Source organism: Loxodonta africana, chromosome 17 (assembly GCF_030014295.1).
Source record: "Loxodonta africana isolate mLoxAfr1 chromosome 17, mLoxAfr1.hap2, whole genome shotgun sequence".
Taxonomy (NCBI): domain Eukaryota; kingdom Metazoa; phylum Chordata; class Mammalia; order Proboscidea; family Elephantidae; genus Loxodonta; species Loxodonta africana.
In genome coordinates, this window is record NC_087358.1 from 69,940,583 (window position 1) to 69,967,413 (window position 26,831).

General features: G+C 37.9%; 1 protein-coding gene across 5 annotated transcripts in view; it reads left to right on the plus strand.

Annotated features, from left to right (window-relative positions):
- Positions 1-26,831, plus strand: part of FNDC3A (fibronectin type III domain containing 3A) — a 232,976-nt gene that overhangs the window by 39,415 nt on the left and 166,730 nt on the right. For 3 of the 5 annotated variants that reach the window (XM_003412622.4, XM_064270144.1, XM_023551324.2), the window contains one exon: positions 3,106-3,243. The exons of 1 other annotated variant lie outside the window; for it this stretch is intronic. In XM_003412622.4, coding sequence (XP_003412670.3) covers positions 3,145-3,243 — 99 coding nt within the window. In that variant the 5' untranslated portion in view covers positions 3,106-3,144. Of the gene's footprint in view, positions 1-3,105; positions 3,244-26,831 lie in introns of those variants that run through there. One more of the 5 variants, XM_023551328.2, reaches the window with a different exon arrangement.

A 26,831-nucleotide genomic window follows, 5' to 3' on the forward strand; every position in this document is an offset into this window, starting at 1 on the left:
GAACTGGAAACACTCCAAATGACCTTTGGCAGGAGTCTGGATAAATAGTGGTAAATCATAAAATGGAATGTATGAGAAGGAGTAAGCGCCTCCTGTACTCATCAACATGGATAACTTAGAAACACAAGGTTAAGTGGGGGAAAAAAAGCTTATTGTAGAAAACCATACCAAATATGATACCATTTTTAAAAATAAAGCTCAAAAGCAAGCAAATTATTTAGAGATATACATGAGTTGAGAATTATCAAAGAAAGAAAAGAAAAATGAGAATAATAAATGTAAAATTTGGAATTATGATGACCTTTTAGGGGTAAAGCTATAGAGATGAGATTGTAGTGGAACATATAATAGTTTAAACAGTATTAGTAATAGTTTAGCTTAACCAGTAAAAAACAGGTCTGCCTTGTGCATGATGCTCTTTTAAGAACTGTCTATAGGGCATCAAAGGAACCCTGGTGGCAAAGTAGTTAAGAGACCAGCTGCTAACCCAGAGGTCGGCAGTTCCAACTTACCAGCCCGCTCCATGGGAGAAAGATGTGGCAATTTGCTTCCTTAAAGATTACAGCCTTGAAAGTGCTATGGGGCAGTTCTGCTCTGTGCTACAGGATTGCCATGAGTCAGAGTCCACTAAAGGACAACAGATGTGGTTTGGTTTTGGTATATGGAATTAAATTGACAATAACAACTCGAAAGGTTAGAATAGGACCTTAGTGGGGGGGGCAGTGAGTTTATGTTAATGGGGGAGGAACAACTCAGAAAAAGGGGGTGAGAATGATTGCACAACTCAAAGCGTGTAATCAGTGTCACTGAATTGTACATATAGAAACTGTTGAATTGATGCATGTTTTGTTGTGTATATGCTCAACAACAAAACACAGTCTTACTAGCCATTTCTTAAATTTGGTGGTGGATTCATGGTTTTCAGACGGCACACAGCGTTAGCAACAACAGCCGTACTTTAGTCCTTACACATTTTTGCATATATTAAATATTACGTTATAAAAAATAGGTATATAGCTTAAAAACAGGAGGATGTTTGTGGGTCACGAGATCAGATAAGGATGTGGGGAGCAGTCACAAAATTAAAAGGAATTGATTCAGAGAAGAAACTGACAATATCCTCCACATAAGAATGAAAGGAATTTGTAGTTGTGCCACCAGGACTCCAAATGCAGCATTTGAGTTGGAGATTTAAGTTTCCAGTTTGCAAGTTTAAATAAAACTGACTTTATACATACGATGTGATGGATATGGCCATAGAAGAAACCAGTTCATTAATGAAATTCTTGATGTGCTGTAGTTTTAAAAGAATAAAATTATAGATAGCATCTTAAGTGAAATGATAACATTAAAATACAGCATGTGGCTCCAGATGCAGTCTATAATAGCACTGTGCTTGGAGTGAACAGGACTTTCAGAAGAAATCCTTGTTGCTATTTGAAAAGTTTCTAGTCTGTCTCCCTAAGCGAAACTATGATTGTATCTTTAGCATTGTGTTCTAAAATTTAAGTAAGAAGGGTGGTCAGTAGTTTTAGCTAAACATATTATGTAAAAACTATAATAGAATTTAACGGTAAAATTAAAAAAAGTGCGCAGTGGTTTTTTTTTTTTTTTAATTTTCTGATTATAAAAATGAATCACTTAGAAAATCTCTTTGGTTAATTCTGAGTTAACTTCCTGAAATGTTTCTTCTTGTGACATACAAGAGGTAAAGAATACATTGGCTGTTTCCCATCTTAAAATTCTTTATATATGTCACAGAGGAAAATAATATGACACTTTTTAAGGTGCTCAGTGATTTTATTGGACTTTAAGAAATATAACAATATGGAGTAAGTTAAATTTGCCCTTTTATGTATGCAAACATTTTTAAATGACTTGTGCTTTTATGAGATAGCTACATATAAAATGTTCCATACATTTTATATGGTCTTAAATATAAAATCTTAAAGTAGATACCTGTATTGGATATTTTAAAAAATCTTATAGCAGTTTTTACATATTTAAATAGAAAATTGTTTTCAGATTACATCAGTTTATATCAGAGTTTCTGCATAGATTTAAGATTTTAAAATAAATAACATGAATTTAATATCTTAAAAAAGTTAAACATCTTGACCCTTAACTGATGATGAATTGCAGAATGCTGCAAGCATCCAAAAATGTTTTTTTTTATTTTTGTCTTCTGGTGTAGATTCAATAAAGTTTTCTTTTGTGCTTAATTGTGCTTATCTTGACATGTAATTTGCTGACATTGTTTTGGTTGACATTATATATGGTAGACTAATATTTCTTACATCGCGTCTTTTTAAATGACACTGTGTCTACAGTTAAAGATTTTTGAATATCACTGAAATGATTTGGTTTATTGTAAAGTAGGTGTCACTTAGAAAAGAACAGTAAGACTAGAATGATATAGTGACTAATGTCAAAGCTTAAAACTTAAACTTAAACTTTAAACTTGAAGATTCTTATCCTAATTCTAAGCACATTTCTCTGCTCTTTTGTTTTGTCTGAAAAATTGGTGAGAAATCCTAATTTCTTGAGTTGTTCCTAAAGCCAAATAGGGTGATGATGAGGGGAATTGGGTACCTTCTCTGGTCATAGGAAAATATCAGTAGAGTTGCCTCACTCAGATGTCATATTTTAGTGCCTGTCCCAGGAGTTGGAATCGACTCAGTGTAACAGATTTGGTTTTTCTGTTTTTTATCCCTGTGTTCTGCTGAAAAAGAAAAAAAAAATTTTTTTTTTCTTTTTCTTTTTCAAGAAGTAGTGGTTAAATTCAATGAGTTTTGTATAGATATAAATGGAAAGACAAGGGGTAGAGAGACACACAGACATGGAATTTTAATAGAAGCAGCTGCTATGTGAGTTTTAATATACCTTAGTTCACTGTATAAGTTGATGGTAGTTGGTTAATAAATATATTTCCTTTAATACTCAATAAAAATGGTCTATTGATTGAAAAAAGGTAGTCAAAAGTACTGTAGAATTTCCATTGAAAAGAATTTTTTTAGGTTAAAGATTGAGATAAATCTTAAATGTATTATATTTATTGTATTTTAAAGATGTACACACAAATGGCTATATATTTTTGTTTTTCAGAGTTGGAGGGTTATCCGGTATATTAATGTCTTATTGATAATGGCAGAACATCCACCACTACTGGATACAACTCAGATTTTAAGTAGTGATATTTCTCTTCTGTCTGCCCCTATTGTAAGTGCAGATGGAACACAACAGGTAAGGAAACTGAAATGTTTATTTCCTTATGTCTAGTACACATGTATTTCTTTCAAAAGAATGTGAATTTAAGATAGAATGAAGCTTCACAGTAGTGGGTTCCTTCCTGCTCGTTCATGTTTTAAACTCCAATTGAAGGTGTTGCTTTAGTTTTATCAGACTATAAGATAATGAGGCTGTTTTTGAAGTCACTTCTAAAATGTCCCAATAAATGGTCAGATTTCTTGTGTGCATATTTAGTTGCCACTGAACTTATTTTTGTTTTACTGTAGACAAACAATGGATTAGTCCACGAGTGTTTTTTTTTTAAGTAAGTTTAATGTTTTGCCTTAATGATTATTATAAATCATTATTTCAAATCGGTATGAAATCATGAGTATAAAACAACTGCCTATATAGGGTCTCTATGAGTCAGAATCAACTCGACGGCAGTGGCTTTGGTCTTTTAGTTTGGTGGTTGTATTAACTCATCATTCTCGTAATAATCCTAAAAGGATGGCAATGATGGACTTTGTGAGTGTCTGTTATGTGCTGGGCAATGAATGTGCTTAGTTCTCAGAACTACTAGGTATTTTAGTATTGTAGGTAAGGAAACAAAAATTAAGGACATAATAAATAACGATGAGGAGAAGGAACATTTTGTGTGCATACTGTGTAACAAACATTGGGCTAAGGGGTTCATATGTATCATCTCATTTAATTCTTTCAACGATTCTATGAGATAGGGGTACACCTGTCTGTCCCTATTTTGCAGATGAAACAAAATGAGTTTCAGAAAAGCTAAATAACTTGTTCAAGATCACACAATTGGTTGTGCTCCTAACCTGTACTCATACTGCCTCCTTGGGAAGCCAAGAAAAAAATGATCGTATTTTGTTACTTATAAACTCAGCGTCTTGTTTACAAGAAAAGGGGCTCTTTTGTTAACTATGCTATTGAAGAATCAAGAGCAATTGGCTTAGATTCTAAATTTTTCAGTTTTGGTGTAAACATGGCCTGAAAAGTATATCTTGGTTTTAATTTTCATGTGTAGAGATTGCTTTTAGCATCTCATTCATTTCATTAATTTGTTTTCTATGGTTAAATTTAAGCCTGTTAAAATATTTTTCCACAAAATTATGGATATGGTAGGTATTCATATATCTCAAGAGGATCTAGGGGTGTTTTAAGGAGCCCTGGTAGTACAGTGGTTAAAGCACTCAGCTGAGCCCACCAGCTGCTGCACAGAAGAAAAATGTGACAGTCTGTTTCGGCAAAGATTGCAGCCTTGGAAAACTCTATGGGGCAGTTCTCTTCTTTTCTATAGGGGATTTGGAATCGACTCAGGGGCAGTGGGTTTAGGAATGTTTAATCTGCTACATGTAGGCATTCAACTGTGTGGATCATAACAAATTACGGAAAAACATTACAAAGAATGGAGATTCTAGAACACTTAATTGCATGGATCAAGAGGCAGTCATTTGAACAGAACAAGAAGATACTGCATGGTTCATAATTGGCAAAGGAGTCCAGCAGGATTGTATCCTTTTACCTGACTTAATCTGCGTGCTGAACTATTTAATCTGTAAAATGGACTTTATAAAGAAGAATATGTTATCAGAATTGGAGAAATACTCATTAACAACTTGTGATATGGAGATGAAACAATCTGGGTTGCCGAAAATGAAGACGATGCTGATGCACTTGCTGATGAAGGTTAAAGACTACAGTCTTCAATATGGATTACACTTGAATGTGAAGAAAACTTTCACAAAAATCTTCAAAACTGGACTGATAAACATCATCACAGTTAATGAAGAAATCGAAGTTGTCTGGGTCAACAGTATTCATGAAAGTGGCAATAAAGAAGTCAAGCGACATATTGTGTTGGACAAATTTGCTGCAGAAGACCTCTGTAAAGTTTTAAAAAGCAAAGATGTCACTTTGATGACTAGGGTGTGTCTGACCCAAGTCATGGTCTTTTCAGTCACCTCATAGGCATGTGAAACCTGGATAATGAAAAAGGAAGACAGGAGAAGAATTGATGCATTCAAACTGTAGTGTTGGCAGGGAATATTGAATATACCATGCACTGCCAGAAGAACAAAGAAATCAGTCTCAGAAGAAGCACAAGAAGAATGCTCCTTAAAAACAAGGGTGGGGGCTCACTTACTTTGGATATATCAGGAAAGACCAATCACTAGAACAGGAAATTTTTTTCTTTTAGTTGCGCTTTAAGTGAAAGCTTACTAATCAAGTCAGCCTCTCATACAAAAACTTACATACACCTTGCTGTGTACTCCTAGCTGCTCTCCCCCTAATTAGACACCACACTCCTCTTCTCCACCGTGTATTTGCTGTGTCCATTCAACCAGCTCCTGTCCCCCTCTGCCTTCTCATCTCGCCTCCAGACAGGAGCTGCCCACATAGTCTCATGTGTCTACTTGAGCCAAGAAACTCACTCCTCACCAGTATTTTTTTCTGTCTTACAGTCTAGTCTAATCCCTGACTAAAGAGTTGGCTTTCGGAAAGGTTCCAGTCTTGGGCTAACAGATGGTCCAGGGACCATAACCTCCGGGGTCCTTCTAGTCTCAGTCAGACCATTAAGTCTGGTAATTTTATGAGAATTTGAGGTCTGCATCCCATTGTTCCCCTACTCCATCAGGGATTCTCTGTGGTATTCCCTGTCAGGGCAGTCATTGGTGATAGCCGGGCACCATTTAGTTCTTTTGGTCTCAGGCTGATTGAGTCTCTGGTTTATGTGGCCTTTTCTGTCTCTTGGGCTCTTAACCACCTTGTGTCTTTGATGTTCTTTATTCTCCTTTCCTCCAGGTGGGTTGAGACCAGTTGATGCATTTTAGATGGCCACTTGCTAGCGTTTAAGACCCCGGACGCCACTTACCAAACTGAGATGCAGAATGTTTTCTTAATACATTTTGTTATGCCAGTTGACCTAGATATGAAACTCTAATCCCCAGACTCCCATCCCTGCTACTCTGGCCTTTGAAGCTTTCGGTTTTTTTTCAGGAAACTTCTTTGCATTTCCTTTAGTCCAGTTGTGCTGACCTCTCCTGTATTGTGTGTTGTCTTGCCCTTCATCCAAAATAGTTCTTGTCTACTATCTAATTAGTGAATATGCCGCCTTTTCCCTCCCCACCCTCATAACCATCGAAGAATATTTTCTTCTGTGTTTAAACCTTTTCTAGAGTTCTTATAATAGTGGTCTCATAACAATATTTGTCCTTTTGCAGCTGACTAATTTCACTCACCATAATGCCTTCCAGATTTCTCCATGTTATGAAATGTTTCACGGATTCATCATTGTTCTTAATTGTTGTGTAGTATTCCATTATGTGAATATACCATAATTTATTTATCCATTCATCTGTCGATGGGCACCTTGGTTGCTTCCACCTTTTTGCTATTGTAAACAATGCTGCAGTGAACATGGGTGTGCATATATCTTAGAACAAGAAATCTTACTGGTAAAGTATAGGGTCAGTGAAAGTGAAGAAAACTCTCAATGAGATGGAGTGACACAATTGCCCCAACAATGGACTTGAACATACCAACAACCATGAAGGTGGCTCAGGACCTGGCAACATTTAGTTCTGTTAAATGTTAAGCAAACAATTAAGCGCTTAACTATTTGCCAAAAGATTGTCAGTTTGAACTCACCCAGAGGCGCCTCAGAAGAGAGGCCTAGTGGTCTGCTTCCAAAAGGTCAGAGCCTTGAAAACCCTATGGCACAGTTCTCTGTACACCTGGGGTTGCCATGAATGGAAATCAACTTGATAGCAACTAACAACAGTAAACATTCGTGTACAAGTGTTTGTGTGGGTATATATTTTCAACTCACATTAGTAAATACCTAGGAGTGCAATTATTGGACTGTTTGATAAGAGTCTGTTTTGCTTGTAAGAAACTGCCAAACTGTGTTTTCCAAAGTAGGTGGACCATTTTGCATTCCCGGCAGCAGGGAATGAGAGTTCCTGTTGCTTCACATCCTCATCTGATTTGGTGTTGTCAGTGTTTTACGTTTTAATCATTCTAATAGGCATATGATAGAATTGTTTTAATTTGCAGTTCCCTGATGACATGATGTTGAGCATCTTTTCTGTGTTTTTGATATCTTTTTTGGTGTAATATTGTCTTTGTTCAGATCTTTTGTCCATTTTTAATTGGATTGTTTTGTTTTCTTATTATTGAGTTTCAAGAGTTCTTTATGTATCTTGGGCGACATCCTTTATTAGAGGTGTGTTTTGCAAATATTTTCTCTCAGTCTGTGGTTTGTCTTTTCTTTCTCTTAACGGTATCTTCTGAGGAAGAGAAGTTTTTAATTTTAACGAACTCCAACTTAAACCAACTTTTTCTTTATGGATCGTGCTTTTGGTGTTATGTCTAAAAAGTCATTTCCAAACCCAAGGTCATCTAGATTTTTCTGCTATGTTATCTTCTAGAAGGTTTATAGTTTTGCGTTTTACATTGAAGCCTATGATCCATTTTGAGTTGATTTTTTGTGAAAGTTGTAAAGTCTGTGTCTAGATTTTTTTTGGGCACGTGAATTCCAATTGTTCCAGCACCATTTGTTGAAAAAACTACCTTTCTCCATTGAGTTGCCCGTGCTGTTTTGTCAAAGATCAGTTGACTGTATTCGTGTGGGTGTATTTTTGTGCTCTCTGTTCTGCTTCATTGATCTATTTGTCTTTCTTTAACCAGTACCACAACTGTCTTTATTATTGTATCTTTATAGTAAGTCTTGGAAACCCTGGTGGTTTAGTGGTTAAGTGCCACAGCTGCCAACCAAGAGGTCGGCAGTTTGAATCTGCCAGGCGCTCCTTGGAAGCTCTATGGGGCAGTTCTACTCTGTCCTATAGGGCCGCTATGAGTCGGAATCAACTGGACGGCAATGGGTTTGGTTTTTTGGTTTGGGTAGTAAGTCTTGAAGCTGGGTGATGTCAGTTACCTAACTTTGTTCTTTTTCTTCAGTTTTGTGCCGATTATTCTGTGTCTTTTACCTTTCCATGTAAACTGTATCATATGCATAAAATAACTTGCTGCGATTTTGATTGGGATTGCGTTTAATCTGTCGATCTAGTTGTGAAGAACTGACAGTATTTAGTCTTCATATTCATGAACTTGGAATATCTCTTCATTTATTTAGATTTTTAATATCTTTCATCACAGTTTTATAATTTTTTCATATAGATCTTGTACATATTTTGTTAGATGTATTTCATATTTTTTGGTGCTAATGTATATGGCATTATGTTTTTAATTTCAAATTGCAGTTGTTCATTGCTGATATATAGGAAAGCAGTTGACTTTTGTATTCTGTAACCTTTGTATTTACTTATGAGTTCTAGGAGTTTTTTTATTTTATGTCATTTCTTTGGAATTTTTTTACATAGAGAATCATGTCATGAAAGAAGACAGTTTTATTTCTTCCTTTCAAACCAGTGTTATCTTTAATTCCCTTATTTTATTGCAGTAGTTAGGACTTCCAGTACAATGTTGACTAGAAGTGGTGAGAGAAGATATCTTTGCCTTTTTCTTAATCTTAGGTGAAAGCATTTAGTTTCTCACTGTTAATGGTAACGATAACTGTAGGTATTTGTAGATATTCCTTATCAAGTTGAGAAAGTTCCCCCCATTTCTTGTCTGCTGAGAGTTTTTATCATTAATGGGTATTACGTTTTATCGGATGCCTTTTCTGCATCTACTGATACAATCATAAGATTTTTCTTATTTAGCCTGTTAATGTGATGAATTACATTTATTGGTTTTCAAATGTTGACCCAGCCTTGAATACCTGAAATAAACCCACTTTGTCCTGGTGTATAATTCTTTTTATACATTGTTGAATTTGATTTGCTGGTATTTTGTTGTATATTTTTGCATCTGTGTCCTTGAGAGAATTTTCTTCCAACAGTTTCTACATATACCATTTAGTGACATTGATTATATTTCTTAAGTCGTGCAACCGTTCACCCTCCTTTTCCTCATTATCATAAACTCACTGCCCCCTAAGGTTCCTATCTAATCTTTCGAGTTGCCATTGTCAATTTGATCCCATATAGATAGTTCTTAAAAGAGCATAATGCTGAAGGCAGACCTTTTTTTTTTCCCACTAGTTAAGCTAAACTATTGTTTAGTGTTTTTTTTTGCTGAAGATCATTCAAAAGCGGCTGCAGCAGTATATCAACAGGGAACTGCCAGAAATTCAGGCTGGATTCAGAAAAGGACGTGGAACCAGGGATATCGTTGCTGATGTCAGGTGGATCCTGGCTGAAAGCAGAGAATACTAGAAAGGTTGTTTACCTGTGTTTTATAGACTCTGCAAAGGCATTCGACTACATGGATCATACCAAATTATGGATAACATTACAAAGAATGGGAATTCCAGAACACTTAATTGTGCTCACTGACTTGATGGCACCTAACAACAATTGTTCAGTTTTAAGATGGTTTCAGGGGACATTTTCGGTTAAAGGTTTAAAGATTATCTCAGGGCAGTAGTTTCAGGGGTTCACCCATCGTTCCATGGCTCCAGAAAGTCAGGAGTCCGTGAGAATTTGAAATTCTGTTCTACATTTCACCCCCTTTGATCAGGATTCTTCTATGGACTCTTTGATCAAAATGTTCAGTAATAGTAGCCAGGCACCATCCAGTTCTTCTGGTCTCATGGCAAAGGAGGGAGTTGTTCATGGAGGCAATTAGCCACCGTAAATATGACACAGAGGGGCCATCTGACCTCCTCTGATTCATGAGTGGGAGAGAGTATCAGCCCAGAGCTTATTCCCGTGAAGCGGAGGTCACACATACCTCTCCAGCCTTTTTGCCAATTCTGACAGTAGCTGTCCCATGGCATACCCCTACTTCTCTGCTGGGTTTGATAATTTATTACAGTGGCCACACGGAAGTCACAGACAATTACGGGGTTTAATAGGGAAGTAACAGGTTACAATTCAGGATCAGGAACTACTCAGGATACAGTTCTTCAATCAGGACAGCTTCTTCACAGCCATGTTTGCAGGCAGGCAACTCTCTGTCCCACGGCCCTTCGACCCTCTGCCTGGCCAATGCCCTGCTCAGGCAGGTGTTACAAAGCTCTTTTACTCTGCCAATGAGTGTCCAGAGGCACCCCACGCTACCAGAAAGCCTTCACCCACAGGCACTAAGCTCTCTCACTCCATGGGTTGGCAAGCCTAGCTCCATTGACAAGTGCCTGGAGGCACCCCACTCTGCCACCAAGCCTCCTGCCCAAAAGTTCTCAGCTCCTACTCTGTAAGTCAGCATGCCTATCGTAGCCACCTCACTTCGTGGGCCAGGAAGCCTGCTGTGCTGTGTCGTGCTGGTCTCCTGGTTCTGCTGCCAGTGTTTCTCTGTCGCTACTGCTTGCTGTCCTGTGCCATCTCTGGTGTTACAGCTCTCTCTCTGTGCTTGGGCCTGTAGGAGGTTCTCAGCACAGGGAACCCAGTTCTAAAGGATGCGCTCCACTCTTGGCTCTTCTTCCTTGGTGGTAGCGAGGTCCCCCCTTTTCACCTTTAGGATGGCTCGTTTTAAGCCTAGCAGGATGGCAAAACTGACAGATGCCCTCGTTAGGGTTCCATACACCTTATTTGCATGGTCCCAGCCCCCCCCCCACCTTATTTGCATTATTAACAAGCTGTTTGATCCTCTTGGTAGGCCACAAGTACCTTATCTGCATAGCCCACCCAGTCATTTGGTAGGAGTTACAAGGCCATGGCTAGAAAAGCCATATAAAAGCAATCCATTGCACCACAGCCACACATTCCATATTCTTCTCTTATTCCTGACTCCTTCTTTCTCTGTTGCTCCAGGTGAATAGAGACCAATCGTTGTGCCTTGGATGGCCGCTTGCAGGCTTTTAAGACCCCAAGTACTGTGTATTGAACTAGGAGGTAGAGCAGAAGCCCTAACCACGTTATTAGACCGGTTAACTGGGGTGTCCCATGAACTCATGACCCTAAACGTCCAAGCCAAGTAACCAAATCCCATGAGGTGTTTGGTTGTATATAAGCAGCCTCAGCAGCTGTTCTTTTTGTTGTTGTTGTTGTTGTCATTATTGTAAATATATCTATCACACAACTTTTGCCAATTCATTGTTTTTCAGGTGTACAACTACAGTGTGACTGATTACTTTTGTGTGGCCTTTCTAGCCATGGTCTTTTAACGGGGTGCAGAATTCAAATTCTAGTAAAAAGAACAGACTTAATGGTCTGACTGAGACTAGAGGAACTCCAGAATACATGGCCCCCGGACTCCGTGTTAACCCAGAACTAAAACCATTCCTGAAACCAACTCTTCAGACAAAGATTAGGCTGAACTATAAGACATAAAAAGATACTCGTGAAGAGTTTACTTCTTAGTTCAAGGAGATACATGAGACTAAATGGGCAGCTCCTATCTGGAGGCAAGATGAGAAAGCAGAAAAGGACAGGACCTGGTTGAATGGATACGGGAAATCCAGGGTGGAAAGGAAGAGTGTACTGACATAAGGATAGCAACAAGGGTCACATAACAATGTGCATATGAGTTTGTATGAGAAACTAACTTGAGCTGTAAACTTTTACTTAAAGTACAATTAAAAAAATAAAATACTGAAGGAAATACCAACAAAATATATTTTCAGTGAGAAGAATCCTGATCAAAAGGAGGGAAATGCAGAACAAATTTAAAATTCTCATGGAACCCAGACTTTCAGAAGCCACGGAGGCTGGATGAACTCCTGAAATCATTGTCCTGAGATAATCTTTAAACCTTAAGCCAAAAATATCCCCTGAGGTCTTCTTATAAACTCAAACAGTAGTTTTTAGCTTACCTAGTAAAGAATGTCTGCTTTGAGCATTAAGCTCTTTCAAGATCTATCTGACTGTTATCAAATTTACATCATTGGCTCAAAAGATTAGATAGGAACCTTAGAGGGCAGTGAGTTTATGTTAATGAGGGAGGAACAGCTCAAAAAATGAGGGTGAAAATGGTTGTATAACTCGAAGGATGTAATAAATTTCACTGAATTGTACATGTAGAAACTGGTGAATTGGTGTATGTTCTGCTATGTATATTCTCAACAATAAAAAAAATTTCTAGTATTTTCAGGCGGAGAGAAAATGGAGAATTATGAACAATTACTACTTTAACAATTATTAAACAACATTGTGAGTGACTTGGCTAATGTTGCACTGATAAAATGCACTTATTTTGAAACTTGTGTCAAGGAAGATTATTATGAACTATTAAGAAGATGACTCTCTTCACCCCATCATACACACACAAGTTAGAAAATGTTCTTACCCATTCATTCTTTTAGATTTTGTTTTTGCTCATACAGGAGGTACATGAATTAAAAAAAAAAATAGTCCCTCTTAGATTAAAACAGCACATCCACCATGATGAGTCTAATTTAAAAAAACTGACAATTCCAAATGTTGGTTTAAGTGTGGAACAACTGCACATGTATAATTCTGGTGGGAGTATAAATGAGTCCATTGTCTTTGGAAATTCTTTTTTGCCATCAGTGGGGTAATGGGAAAATAAACCTACCCAAAGAGAGGCATCAGATATTTGGGGAAAAGAATACAGTCTTCTACAGCAAGGAGGACAAAAGAAGGAACACATTTGGGGTTTGAGGGCATATGAGAGGAGTAGAGTTGAATTTGACGTGTTTGGAGATGTATAAGTGGAAATAATAATGTTGTTGTGTGCTGCCAAGTCATTTTCAACTCACAACAGCACCGTATGACAGAGTGGAATTGCCCCCATATGGTTTTCTTGACTGTAGCCTTTACAGAAGCAGAGCACCAGGTTTTTCTTTCATGGAGCCATTGGGTGGGTTTGAACCACCAACCTTTTGGTTAGCAGATGAGCACTCGCAGCTCCCGTTTGATCATACATACTCCCCATGACCTATACTATCTACTTCTAGGTATATACCCAAAAGAAATGCGTTCACATGTATAGCAAAAGCCATCAACAAGAATATTCTTTAGGCATTATTTGTGATAGCCCAAAACTGGAAACAACCCAAATTTCCATCATTAGTAGAATGGATAAAGAAATAAAGGTATATTCATGTTATGGAATAAAAACCAAAAACCCATTGCCATTAAGTCAGCTCCAACTCATAGCGACTCTAAAGGACAGAGTAGAACTACCCCATAGGGTTTCCAATGCTGTAATCTTTATGGAAGCAGACTGCCGTATCTTTCTCCTACAGAGTGCCTGGTGGATTTGAACTGCTGGCCTCTTGGTTAGTAGCCGAGTGCTTAACCATTGTACAACCAGGGCTCCATATTATGCAATATTATGTGGCAAATATGCTACAGGTATTAGTAATATGGATGGATCTCACACATGTAATATTGAGCAAAAGAAGCCAGACACAGAAAAATTCATACTGTATGATTCATATAAATAAAATCCACAAACAGGCAAAATGAACCTCTGATTTGGGGAGGAAGAAAGGAGGGTGAGTTTGAGAGGGAATGGCTACTTCTTGGGAAGTACCGCAAGAGTCTTCTGGAAAAATTCTGATTCTTGACCTTGGGGCTGTGTTCACTTGATTTTTTTTTATCAACCTGTACAGTAATGATCTGTGTGCTTTTTCCATATGTGCTGGTCTTGAATAAAAGCATTCTAAAATTTCTAAACAGTTCAGATAAAGCAAAAATCCCTCTTTAAACGTCTTGTCTACCAATCCCTCTCTCAGAAGAAGAACCACTGCTATCAGCTTGGTATATATGTGTTCAGATCTTTTTTCTATGATACATATGTATATACATTTGGAATTACGTGATTTTTCTTTTTGTTGTTGCTAGACTTCTTTTTTCCATTTGACAAAGTCATATAATTAATATTGAAACCGTGCAATAAGTTTATAATGAAATGTAAGCCCTTTCTGGGCTCAACCCTGTTTAGAAGTTCTTGTATATTTTGCTGTCATGTGTGTGTGCATGTTGATCCTATTAAAATTTTTTTTTAATTTTTGTGTTTTAAGTGAAAGTTTACAAATCAAGTCAGTCTGTCATGCAAAAATTTATATACACCTTGCTATATACTTCTAATTGCCCCCCCCATAAGACAGCCCACTCCTCTCTCCACTTTTTTTTTTCATGTCCATTCCGCCAGCTTCTGACCCCCTCTGCCCTCTCATCTCCCCTCCAGATAGGACATACCAACATAGTCTCAAGTGTCTACTTGATCCGAGAAGCTCTTTCTTTACCAGAATCTTTTTCTGTCCCATTGTCCAGTCCAATCCCTGTCTGAAGAGTTGAATTTGGGAATGGTTCCTGTCTTAGGCTAACGAAAGGTCTGGGGGCCCTGACCACTGGGGTCCTTCTAGTCTCAGACCATTAAGCCTGTTTTTTTGCGAGAATTTGGGGTCTTCATCCTACTGCTCTCCTGCTCTCTCAGGTGTTCTCTACTGTGTTCCCTGTCAGGGAAGTCATTGGTTGTAGCCAGGCACCATCTAGTTCTTCTGGTCTCAAGGTGATTGAGTCTCTGGTTTATGTGGCCCTTGCTGCCTCTTGGATCACAATTACCTTGAGTCTTTGGTGTTCTTCATTCTCCTTTGGTCCAGGTGGGTTGAGACTAATTTCATGCATCTTAGATGGCCGCTTGCTAGCGTTTAAGACCCCAGACACAACTCTGCAAAGTGGGATGCAGAATGTTTTCTTAATAGATTTTATTATGCCAGTTGACTTAGATGTCCCCCGAAATCATGGTCCCCAAACCTTCGACCCTGCTACTCTGACCTTCGAAGCATTCAGTTTATTCCGGAAACTTCTTTGTTTTGGTTTAGTCCACTTGTGTTGACCTCGCCTATATTGTGTGTTGTCTTTCCAGTCACCTAAAGTAGTTCTTACGTACTATCTAATTAGTGAATACCCCTCTACTACCCTCCCTCCCCCCATAACCATCAAACAATATTTTCTTCTCTGTTTAAATTATTTCTCGAGTTCTTATAATAGTAGTCTTATAAAATATTTGTCGTTTTGCAGCTGACTAATTTCACTCAGCATAATGCCTCCCAGATTCCTCCATGTTATGAAATGTTTCACAGATTAATCACTGTTCTTTATCAATGTGTAGTATTCCATTGTGTGAATATACCATAATTTATTTATCCATTCATCCATTGATGGGCACCTTCGTTGCTTACATCTTTTTGCTATTGTAAACAGTGCTGCACTGAACATGGGTGTGCTTATATCTATTCTTGTAAAGGCTCTTAAGTCTCTCAGATATGTTCCAAGGAGTGGGATTGCTGAATCCTGTGGGACTTCTATTTCTGGCTTTTTAAGGAAGCGCCCAGTTGATTTCCAAAGTGGTTGTATTCCCACCAGCGGTGTATTAGTGATCCAGTCTCCCCACAACCTCTCCAACGTTTATAATTTTGTGTTTTTTTTTTTTATTAATGCCAGCCGTGTTGGAGTGAGATAGAATCTCATTGTAGTTTTGATTTGCATTTCTCTAATGCCTAATGACCATGAACATTTGTTCATGTATCTGAATGTCTTCTTTAGTGAAGTCTCAGTTCATGTCTTTTGCCCGTTTTTTAATTGGGTTATTTGTCTTTTTGTAGCTGAGTTTTTGCAGTATCATGTAGATTTTAGAGATCAGGTGCCGATTGGAAATGTCATAACTAAAAACTTTTTCCCAGTCTATAGGTAATCTTTTTACTCTTTTGGTGAAGTCTTTGGATGAGCATAGGTGTTTGATTTTTAGGAGCTCCCAGTTATCTAGTTTTTCTTCTGCACTGTTAGTAATGTTTTGTATACTGTTCATGCCATGTATTGGGGCTTCTAACGTTGTCCCTATTTTTTCTTCCATGATCTTTATCGTTTCGGATTTTATATTTAGGTCTTTGATCCATTTTGAACTGGTTTTTGTGCATGATGTGAGGTATGGGTCTTGTTTCATTTTTTTGCAGACGGATATCCAGTTATGCTAGCACCATTTGCTAAACAGATTGTCTTTTCCCCATTTAACTGCTTTGGTTCCTTTGTCAAATATCATCTGCTCCTATGTGATTAGATTTATGTCTGGATTCTCAATCCTGTTCCATTGGTCTGTGTATCTGTTGTACCAGTACAAGGCTATTTTAACTACTGTGGCAGTAAAATAGGTTCTAAAATCAGGTAGAGTGAGGCCTCCCACTTTGTTCTTCTTTTTCAGTAATGCTTTACTTATCCGGGGCCTCTTTCCCTTCCATATGAAGTTGGTGATTTGTTTCTCCATCTCATTAAAATAATGTCGTTGGAATTTGGGTTGGAATTGCATTAAATCTATAGATTGCTTTTGGCAGAACAGACATTTTTATAATGTTAAGTCTTCCTATCCATGAGCAAGGTATTTTCTTCCAGTTACGTAGGCCTCTTTTGGTTTCTTGCAGAAGTGTTTTGTAGTTTTCTTTGTATAGGTCTTTTACATCTCTGGTAAGATTTATTGCTAAGTATTTTTATCTTCTTGGGGGCTACCGTAAATGGTATTGATTTGGTGATTTCCTCCTTGATGTTCTTTTTGTTGGTGTGGAGGAATCCAACTGATTTTTGTATGTTTATCTTGTATCCCGATACTCTGCTGAACCCTTCTATTAGTTTCAGTAGTTTTCTTCAGGATTCCTTAAGGTTTTCTGTGTATAAGATCATGTCATCTGCAAATAGAGATACTTTTACTTCTTCCTTGCCAATCTGGATGCCCTTTATTTCTTTATCTAGCCTAATTGCTCTGGCTAGGACCTCCAGCATAATGTTGAATAAGAGTGGTGATAAAGGGCACCCTTGTCTGGTTCCCGATCTCAAGGGGAATGCTTTCAGACTCTCTCCACCTAGGATGATGTTGGCTTTTGGCTTTGTATAAATGCCCTTTGTTTTGTTGAGGAATTTTCCTTTTATTCCTATTTTGCTGAGAGTTTTTATCATGAATGGGTGATGTTGAACCATCCCTGCATAAAAAAAAAAAAAAAATTTTTTTTTTTTTAGCTGGTATAAATCCCACTTGGTTGTGGTGAATTATTTTTTTAATATGTTGTTGAATTCTTTTGGCTAGAATTTTGTTGAGGATTTTTGCATCTAAGTTCATGAGGGATATAGGTCAGTAATTTTCTTTTTTTGTGGTGTCTTTACCTGGTTTTGGTATCAGGGGTATGGTGGCTTCATAGAATGAGTTTGGGAGTATTCCGTCCTTTTCTATGCTCTGAAATACCTTTAGTGGTATTGGTGTTAACTCTTCTTTGAAAGTTTGGGAGAACTCTGCAGTGAAGCCATCCGGGCCGGGGTTTTTTTTGTTGTTGTTGGGAGTTTTTTGAGTACCTTTTTAATCTCTTCTTTTGTTCTGGGTCTCTTTAGTTGTTCTACCTCTGTTTGTGTTAGTTTAGGTACGTAGTGCGTTTCTAGGAATTCATCCATTTTTTCTATGTTTTCAAATTTGTTAGAGTACAATTTTTCATAGTAGTCTGATACGATTCTTTTAATTTCTTTTGGGTCTGTTTAACATCTGCCTTGTGAATTCTTATTCAGGTTATTTGCTTCCTCTCCTGTTTTTCTTTTGTCAGTTTGGCCAATGGTTTATCAATTTTGTTAATTTTTTCAAAGAACCAGCTTTTGGTCTTGTTAATTCTTTCAGTTGTTTTTCTGTTTTCTGTTTCATTTAATTCTGCTCTAATTTTTATTATTTGCTTTCTTCTGGTACCTGAGGGTTTCTTTTGTTGCTTTCTTTCTATTTGTTCAAGTTGTACGTATAATTCTTTGATTTGGGCCCTTCTTTTTGTATGTATGCGTTTACTGATATAAATTGACTTCTGAGCACTGCTTTTGCTGTGTCCCAAAGGTTGTGATAGGAAGTTTTTTCATTCTCATTGGATTCTATGAATTTCTTTATTCCATCCTTAATGTCCTCTATAATCCAGTCTTTTTTGACCAGGGTATCGTTCAGTTTCCAAGTAGTTTGATTTCTTTTCCCTGCTTTTTCTGCTATTGATTTCTACTTTTATGGCCTTATGGTCAGAAAAGATGCTTTGCAATATTTCAGTGTTTTGGATTCTGCTAAGGCTTGCTTTAGGACCTAATATGGGGTCTCTTCTAGAGAATGTTCCATGTGCACTAGAAAGGAAGGTATACTTGGCTGCTGTTGGGTAGAGTGTTCTGTGTATGCCTATGAGATTAAGTTGGTTGATCATGGCATTTAGATCTTCTGTGTCTTTATTGAGCTTTCTCGATGTCCTGTCCTTCACCAAAAGTGGTGTGTTGAACTGTCCTACTATTACTGTGGAGCTGCCTGTCTCACTTTTCAGTGCTGATAGAGTTTGTTTTATGTATCTTGCAACCCTGTCATTGGGTGTATATTTAATGTGGTGATATCCTTCTGGTATATTGTCCCTTTAATCATTATATAGTGCCTTTCCTTGTCCTTTATGATCGATTTAACTTTAAGTTCTGTTTTGTCAGAATTAACATTGCCACTCCTGCTCTTTTTTGATTGTCGTTGGCTTGATAATGGGAACCCTGGTGGCATAGTGGTTAAGTGCTACAGCTGCAAACCAAAGGGTAGGCAGTTCAGATCCTCCAGATGCTCCTTGGAAACTCTATGGGGCAGTTCTACTCTGTCCTGTAGGGTTGCTATGAGTTGGAATCGACTCGATGGCACTGGCTTTGGTTTTGGTTGGGTTGGCTTGATACATTTTTTTCCATCATTTGTGTTTTCGTTTCTTTATGTCTCTAAGGTGTGTCTCTTATAGGGATCATATAGATGGATCGTGTTTTTTAATCCATTCTGCCACTCTCTGTCTCTTCATTGGTGCATTTAGTCCATACAGAAACCGTGGTGGCGTAGTGGTTAAGTGCTATGGCTGCTAACCAAGAGGTCGGCAGTTCAGATCTACCAGGTGATCCTTGGAAGCTCTATGGGGCAGTTCTACTCAATCCTATAGGGTTGCTATGAGTTGAAATCGACCCGACAGCAGTGGGTTTGGTTTTGGTTTTTTGGTTTGGTCCATTTACATTCGGCATAATTATGGATAGGTATGAATTTAGTGCTATCAGTTTGATGTCAGTTTTTTTATGTTGTTGACAGTTTCTTTTTGCCACTTAACTTTTTGTGCTGAGTAGTTTGTATATTGTCTTTTCCTCACATTCGTTGTTGATTTTGTTTCTGCTGAGTCTCTATTTTTTTCTTGTATTTTATTTTGATGTGTAGGATAGTTTGTCTCCTTTGTGGTGACCTCAATATTTACCCCTATTTTTCTAAATTTAACCCTAACTTTTATTTCTTTGTATCGCCTTGTCTTCCTCTCCATATGAAAGATGCATGACTAGATTTCTTACTCCCTCTTTATTTTAATTTTGTCTTCTTTTACGTAATAACATTCCTGTTTCCCTGTTTTGAGGGTTTTTTAATCTTGATTTATTTTTGTTATTTTCCCTGTTTGGATCGACATCTGATCGCTCTGTCCAGTATTCTAGACTTGGGTTGATACCTGATATTGTTGATTTTGCTAACCAAAGAACTCCCTTTATTATTTCTTGTAGTTTTGGTTTGGTGTCTTACAAATTCCCTAAACTTCTGTTTATCTGGAAATGTCCTGATTTCACCTTCATATTTGAGAGACAGTTTTGCTGGATATATGATTCTTGGCTTGCAATTTTTTTTCCTTCAGTGCTTTATATAAGTGATCCCATTGCCTTCTTGCCTGCATGGTTTCTGCCGAGTAGTCTGAGCTCTTATTGACTGTCCTTTGTAGGTAGCTTTTCCTTTATCCCTAGCTGTGCTTAAAATTATCTTTATCTTTGGTTTTGGCAAGTTTGATTATAATATGTCTTGGTGACTTTCTTTTAACATCTACCTTATGTGGAGTTGGATGAGCATCTTGGATAGATACCTTCTCATCTTTCACGATATCAAGGAAGCTTTCTGCCAACAAATCTTCAACAATTCTCTCTGTATTTTCTGTTATTCCTCCCTGTTCTGGTGCTGCAATGACTCATAGGTTATTTCTCTTGATAGAGTCCCACATGATTCTTAAGGTTCTTCATTTTTTTTAATTCTTTTTATCTGATTTTTCTTCAAATATATTGGTGCCAAGTGCTTTATCTTCACGTTCAGAATTTCTGCCTTCTACTTGCTTAATTCTGCTCTTCTGATTTTCTATTGAGTTGTCTGATTCTGTAATTTTATTGTTGATCTTCTGAATTTCTGCTTGCTGTCTGTCTGGATTTTTCCACTTATTAAATTTTTTATTATGTTCCTGAATAACCTTTTTAATTTGTTCAACTGCTTTATCTGTGGGCTCCTTGGCTTGTTCTGCATATTGGCTGATTTCCTTCCTGATGTCTTGAAGGGTTCTGTATATTAATCTTTTGTATTCTGCTCTGGTAATTCCAGGAAGGCACTTTCATGTAGAAGATCCCTTGATTCTTTGTTTTGAGAACTTGTTGGGGTCATCATGGTCTGTTTCTTTATGTGTTTTGATATTGACTGTTGTCTCTGAGGCATCTATAAGTTATTAGTTTATTTTATGTTTGCTTACTGTATCATAGTTTCTTGCTTTGTTTTGTTTTGATATGCCCAGATGGCTTGCTGGAGGGAGCTAGCTTGATTTTTTTTTTTTTTGCCTTTGGAGCTCTGATGTCCTGTCCACAGATGGCTAGAGCTGTTATCCAGTATGTCATTCTAGAAGTCCGTTCACTTTTCTTGTATGAATTCAGCTCAGGTGTCCAGGTAGCAGATCATCAAGTGTGTGGTACAAGCTCTGTCCTGCAGCCTTAGAGGGGCAAGGGTGATTGGTGTAGGTACTAGAATCTAGTTGCAGCAGGAAGTCACGCTCTGAACAAGGCAGGGAGCTGAGAATCGTCCCCCATGTGTCTCTCAGGAAAGCGTGTCTCTGTTCTCTAGAGTGTACAGGTGGGTGGGCTCTGCAGACGGACCGTGCGCACCCAGTGTTTTTGGTTGTAAGGACTGGGAGGTACCTGTTATCCTTGGACCCCTGTCGCCGGCAGGTGGGTGACCTGAGTGGAGCCACTAGTCCATAGGCCCCAGATGTGGGTAGGTGAGCACCCTGTTTAATAGGCAATGTGGTGTCAAACATCACACACCCACCTCTCCACTGCACAGCTGAAACAGTTGTAGTCTACCAACAAGGGTCTATTCTCCTGAAATTTTCCCACACAGGTCCGTGCTGGGGGAAAGGTACTGAAAGTCCACAGACCATTTATGCTTGGACAGGAGCTGCTTCTGTCCTGATGTCCCCCTGTTAGTGGAGCTGGCAAGTTGTCATTTACCCCAATTGTGAATTTATTCCTTCTCCAAGGCTGGGAGGACGGCTCTAGGTGCTCAACAGGGCCTATTTCAGGCCCAGGGAAATCAACAGCCACTAAATCCAGCTTGGGGGTGGGGGGCGTGGTAAAATATATGGAAGTACTTAGCTTTTGCTGAGAGCACTGTTCTTCTCTCGTTCTGGAGGTATGAGTAGGCTGTGTGGCTGGCTGCTTTCTCTGAGGAAACTACTACCTGATGCTAGTACCAGCCCCCTGCAGCTGCTCCCAGGAATGGTGCCTGAGGGCTCCCAGCGATTCAGGCCTGGTAACTCCTCTCCACTTCTGAACCATCACTTCCTCACCCTGCCATTCAGTTTGTTTTCTGACTTTGCATTTGATGTTCAGGGCTCCCAGCTTGTCATCGATATACTCATTTCACTTGTTTTTTCAAGTCTTTGTTGTAGGAGGGCTCGCCGGAAGCATCTGTCTATTCTTCCATCTTGGCCCTGCCTCCTCCAAAATGTTCTTCTTTAAAAAAAAAACACAAGTAAAAAAAAGTCACGCAAATGAGGCATTGTAGGAAACTGAATCCTGAACATTCTGTTAGCAAGAAGTTATACAACAGTATTTTGAACATATAATCTCAAGTGATTAACAAGAGAGATATTATAAAAGTTGCAAAAACGCTCTCTTTGTAGAAACATCAGTGTAATTTGTGGCAAAAAAAAAAAAAGTCTTGTTTTATATTAATCTCAAGTAAGAACACCCAAAAAATCATAGGGAAAAAAATCTTTGCAAGAAGCCTTCTTTTTATAGAAAATTATAATCAGATTCATTTCAGATCTCTGTACGTAATTTCTCAATTGCTTTTTTTTTAGTGCTGCTTATAAATTACTGCTTTTTTATTTCCCTTCTTCATCCCAAACTGTATTTTTTAAAAGTCAACAATTTCTGCAGGATTCTAAGGCACCGGAACTGACTACCTACAGGGTCACTTAACTGAAGAGTTAGGAATTATTCTAACTATAGAATATCAAGCAGTTAATCTTGTAGAACACCAATGCTTTTTAGACCAAGTAGCTATCAAAATTCCATGGCCATTATGTTTCATTTTTTTAAGATGTTGTCTCCTTTAGGATAAGATGATTCTGTCTCATAAGAGGTTTTTTTAAAAAGGAAATTTTTTTTATTAAATACTACAAAATAAGATTTTAATATATAGTTTTTCATACTAGCTTGAATTACATGAAAATATTTCAGTGTTCACTTTTCAAATGAAATAGTTTGTCAGTAAAGCACTTAAAATAATTTGCCAATTTTTTTTTTCTTGAACATGAGAAGATGTATACTTTAAAAACGAATAAATGAAATGTGGGTCCCAGTCATTCCATAAAAATAGTATTTTATTGTTTTGTGCTGAACATAAAATTAAATTCTAGTTTGTTTATGTTTTTTGTTGGATCTTTTTTTTTTTGCTGACATTTTGGGAATTTTTTTTTTTAATAGAATGCTTTAAAATTTATACTCAATTTGTAAGTTTCATTTTATTATTTCTTAGAATAAGAATCAACAAAACATATTGCACATGGAAAGTGCTCAGATGTGTATGGTTTATTTTTTATCAGATTGGCATAACTTTTTATCATAAAGAGTTAGTTTTTTAAAATATGTGCTTATACAACAGAGGAAGAAGGAGAGTCAGAAATAGGAAGAGGAAGTGGAATGTGTGGCTAATTTCCTCCATGAACAACTGCCTTCTTTGCCATGAAACCAGAAGTGGATGGTGCCCAGCTACCATTACTGAACATTTTGGTCAGAGATTCTATAGAAGAATCCTGATCAAAAGGGGGAAAATTTAGAACAGAATTTCAAATTCTCATGAGCTCCAGATTTTCTGGAGACTGGATGAACCCCCAAAACTATTGCCCTGTGATAATCTTTAAACCTTAAAACTTAAACCAGAAATACCCCTGAAGTCTTCCTAAAATCAAACAATAGTTAACAAGTAAAAATGACTTGAATATTGTGCTCTTTTAAGATCTATCTTTGTGGGATCAAATTGATAACAGCAACTCAAAAGATTACATAGGAAACTTAAGGGGCACTGAGTTTATCTTAATGGGGGAAGAACAACTCCGAAAAGGAGGGTGAGGTTGGTTGCACAACGCAAAGAAGGTAATCGTTGTCACTGAATTGTACTTTTAGAAACTGTTGAATTGGTGTATGTTTTGCTATGTATATTCTCAACAACAAAATAGATAAAAATTTTTTTTAAATGCTTATAAAAAGTGTGCTAAAATAAGCAGGTGGATTTTTAGATCTGTACCTAATGTGTAAGCCTTTTTATATGTGAGAAAAAGTTAATGGATAACTAGAATTTTAAAAAACTGTTTGATTTTCTCATGAAGCATCATAGAAAGTAGGTATAGGTGTTTAATAGGGACAAACTCTAATGGGAAAGAGGGAGCTGGTTTAATGTTTAAATTCTAACCTCTCCAAAAGAGTCTATGAATGAGGAATTTAGCAGACAGCTATTTTATTTGCCAGGCAAAGCTACAGAGCAGTTAGGTTAGGAATAATATGGGCCATGAGAGCTATGATTGAAGGTAGGATTAGAAGTCAGGGCAACAAAATTATTGTTACAAAGGTGTGAGCTATTATTTGAAAGTTTTAGGAATCTCACTGCTAAGATTTAGTAAATGTTTAATAGCTTGGTGTATAATCTTTCAGGTTTTTAATGCATATACTTAAATATTTACAACTTTTTGAACTTAAAAAAAATGTGCACACTTTTTAAGGTTCCTGTATCTGATATTTGATTATTAATGAAAATTTTTCTTCCTTCAGTTAAACCAGACACAACTTACCAATGAGTTAAATTGTGAACCAGATAGCATTAGGTGAATGCTAATCTCAGAAACCAACATTTAGGGTTGTATACATCTATAACAACATCTACATTTACTTTGAAAAACATTTTTCTTTTTTAGATGGTAATGAGAGGGAAAAGCACCTTTTCTTTCCCTTGCTCTGCTGTTTTGGTTTGTCTCTGGTTCCCTCAGGGGAGAAAGACTCTGAATATTTTTGAGACAATTTTCAATCAAGTGTCCAACCAAAGAACTTGATATGTATGAGAGCTTATTGCATATTGCCAAAAAAATATGAGAATCCCAAAAGCACAAATCAAGGTCTCTGAAGCAATCGACTTATACCAAATTTCTGAAGTAAAAAATCAGTGTCAGATGAAAAAAATATCTTTTTATTATTATTCCTATGGTAGGCTTTAAACCAAGTTTTAATCTATGCATGTAGTGTGTTTATATAATTCAGGAAGTGATTACTTCGTGTTGTTGTCGTTGGGTGCCACTGAGTCAATTCCAACTCATAGTGACCCCATGTAACAGAGTAGAACTGCCCCATAGGGTTTTCTTGGCTGTAAATCTTCACAGAAGCAATTGCCAGGTCTTTCTCCCCCAGAGCCACTGGGTGGATTTGAACTACTAGCCTTTTGGTTAGCAGCAGAGTGCCTAACTGTTATGCTGCTAGGGTTCCTTTGATTGCTTCATACATGTTGATAAATAATAAACTTTGTTTTCCAAAGTAAATGTAGATGTTGTTATAGATGTATACAGATACATATAGGTGTTGGAATCCTAACCCCAGTACCTGTGGAAAGGAGCACCGGTGTTACAGTGGCTAAAGTGCTAGGCTGCAAACTGAAAGTTTGGTAATTCAAACCCACAGCCGCTCTGAGGGAGAAAGATGTGATAGTCTGCTTCCATCAAAGATTACAGCCTTGGAAACCCTATGGAGCAGTTCTGCCCTGTCCTGTAAGGTCACTAGGAGTTGGAAATGACTCGACAGCAGCGAGTTTAGTGTTTTTTGGGGGGTGGGGGGGGTATACCTGTGGATGTAATGTAATGTTAATCACTTTCCATGTTACCTTAATGAAGTTATACCAGTGTAGGGTGTGTCCTAAACCTAATCACTTGTGAGTTATAAAAAGAGCAGAGTAGACACAGAAGCAAGACATACTGGGGAAGACAGATGCCATGTGAGAATTGCCAAGAACCAAGGAAGGCCCAAGACTTCTAACAAGGAAAGAATCGCCAGAGCTGAGACCCTGATTTGGACTTTCAGCCTCCAAAACTGTGAGAAAATAAGTTCTGTTCTTTAAAGCCACCTACTTGTATTTCTGTTATAGTAACACTAGGAAACTAAGACAGATGTCAGTAAAAAAATCTGAAATGACACTAGAAAAATGTTATATTTTACATAAAATAGGACTTATTTCCTGATCATTGTGCACATTTTATCCATTAAAAGCTCCATTTTCAGGTGATACCACCAGGAATGGTGGAGTAAGAAACTCTCAAAATCTTTTCCTCTGTAAAAGCAATGAGAACACAGGCAAAACTTGTCAAAATCAACTTTTTCAAAACTTTGGAGCATATATATGTTCAAGAAAAATTGCCGAGTCTTAGTATGGACAGTGAGCTTTGTGCCATTTTAATTTGCCCTGTTTTCATTTCTCTCTGTCCAGCTTCATGGTAGCCTTGATAACCAGCAGCATTGAAATCTTGGATGGTAGTGATGCAGACTTGCAGTTTAGCATCCACTGGAGGAGACAGAATAGGTTTAGGGCTCCACAAAAGCCCCATCTCCAGATAATTGTCATTATCTAACCTGTCTGGCACCTCCCTGGACATCGACACTCACAGGACTTGTCTTCATTTGACCTGACTCAGAGCTCCCTTACTGCAAACAGCTGGGGATTTTGTTGAAAACCATCAGTAGCAGTTGTTTAACATCTGTACTAAGCAAGGGGCAAAATGGGTAAATCCCATCTGTGTTGCCAGCTGCATGGTAAGGATCAGCATGAATCAGATCCCCAAAATGGGGATATCAGTCCTGTCTTCACCTTCATACTTCTCCATCCTCGCTGTAAGATGCCCAAATGGTACTCTTTCTCCCACCCTACCCACGTGAAACTGAGTCAGAGATCACAAAGTTAGACACTTTCTCCAGACTACATGCCCGTGTAGCCCTTCTGACCCTACCCACCCTACACAGAGCTTTCTACACCCAACACAGAGCTTCCACATCCCAGGAACACACAACTCTCCCAAGAACAGATGTTCTCACCAACCAGGAAGCTCATTTTAGCCTTAGGGTTCAGGGCTCTTAGCGGCCTCCCCACATGCCATGATATATTTATTACCTGATGCCTCTTGAAGTAGGTTAATATCAGCCCCAAGTGGTCCCTCTTGTTCTGGTCAGCCCCCACTAATTAGCCTCAGGTGTGGTCCAGCTCTCAGGAACCCAGAACAAAGG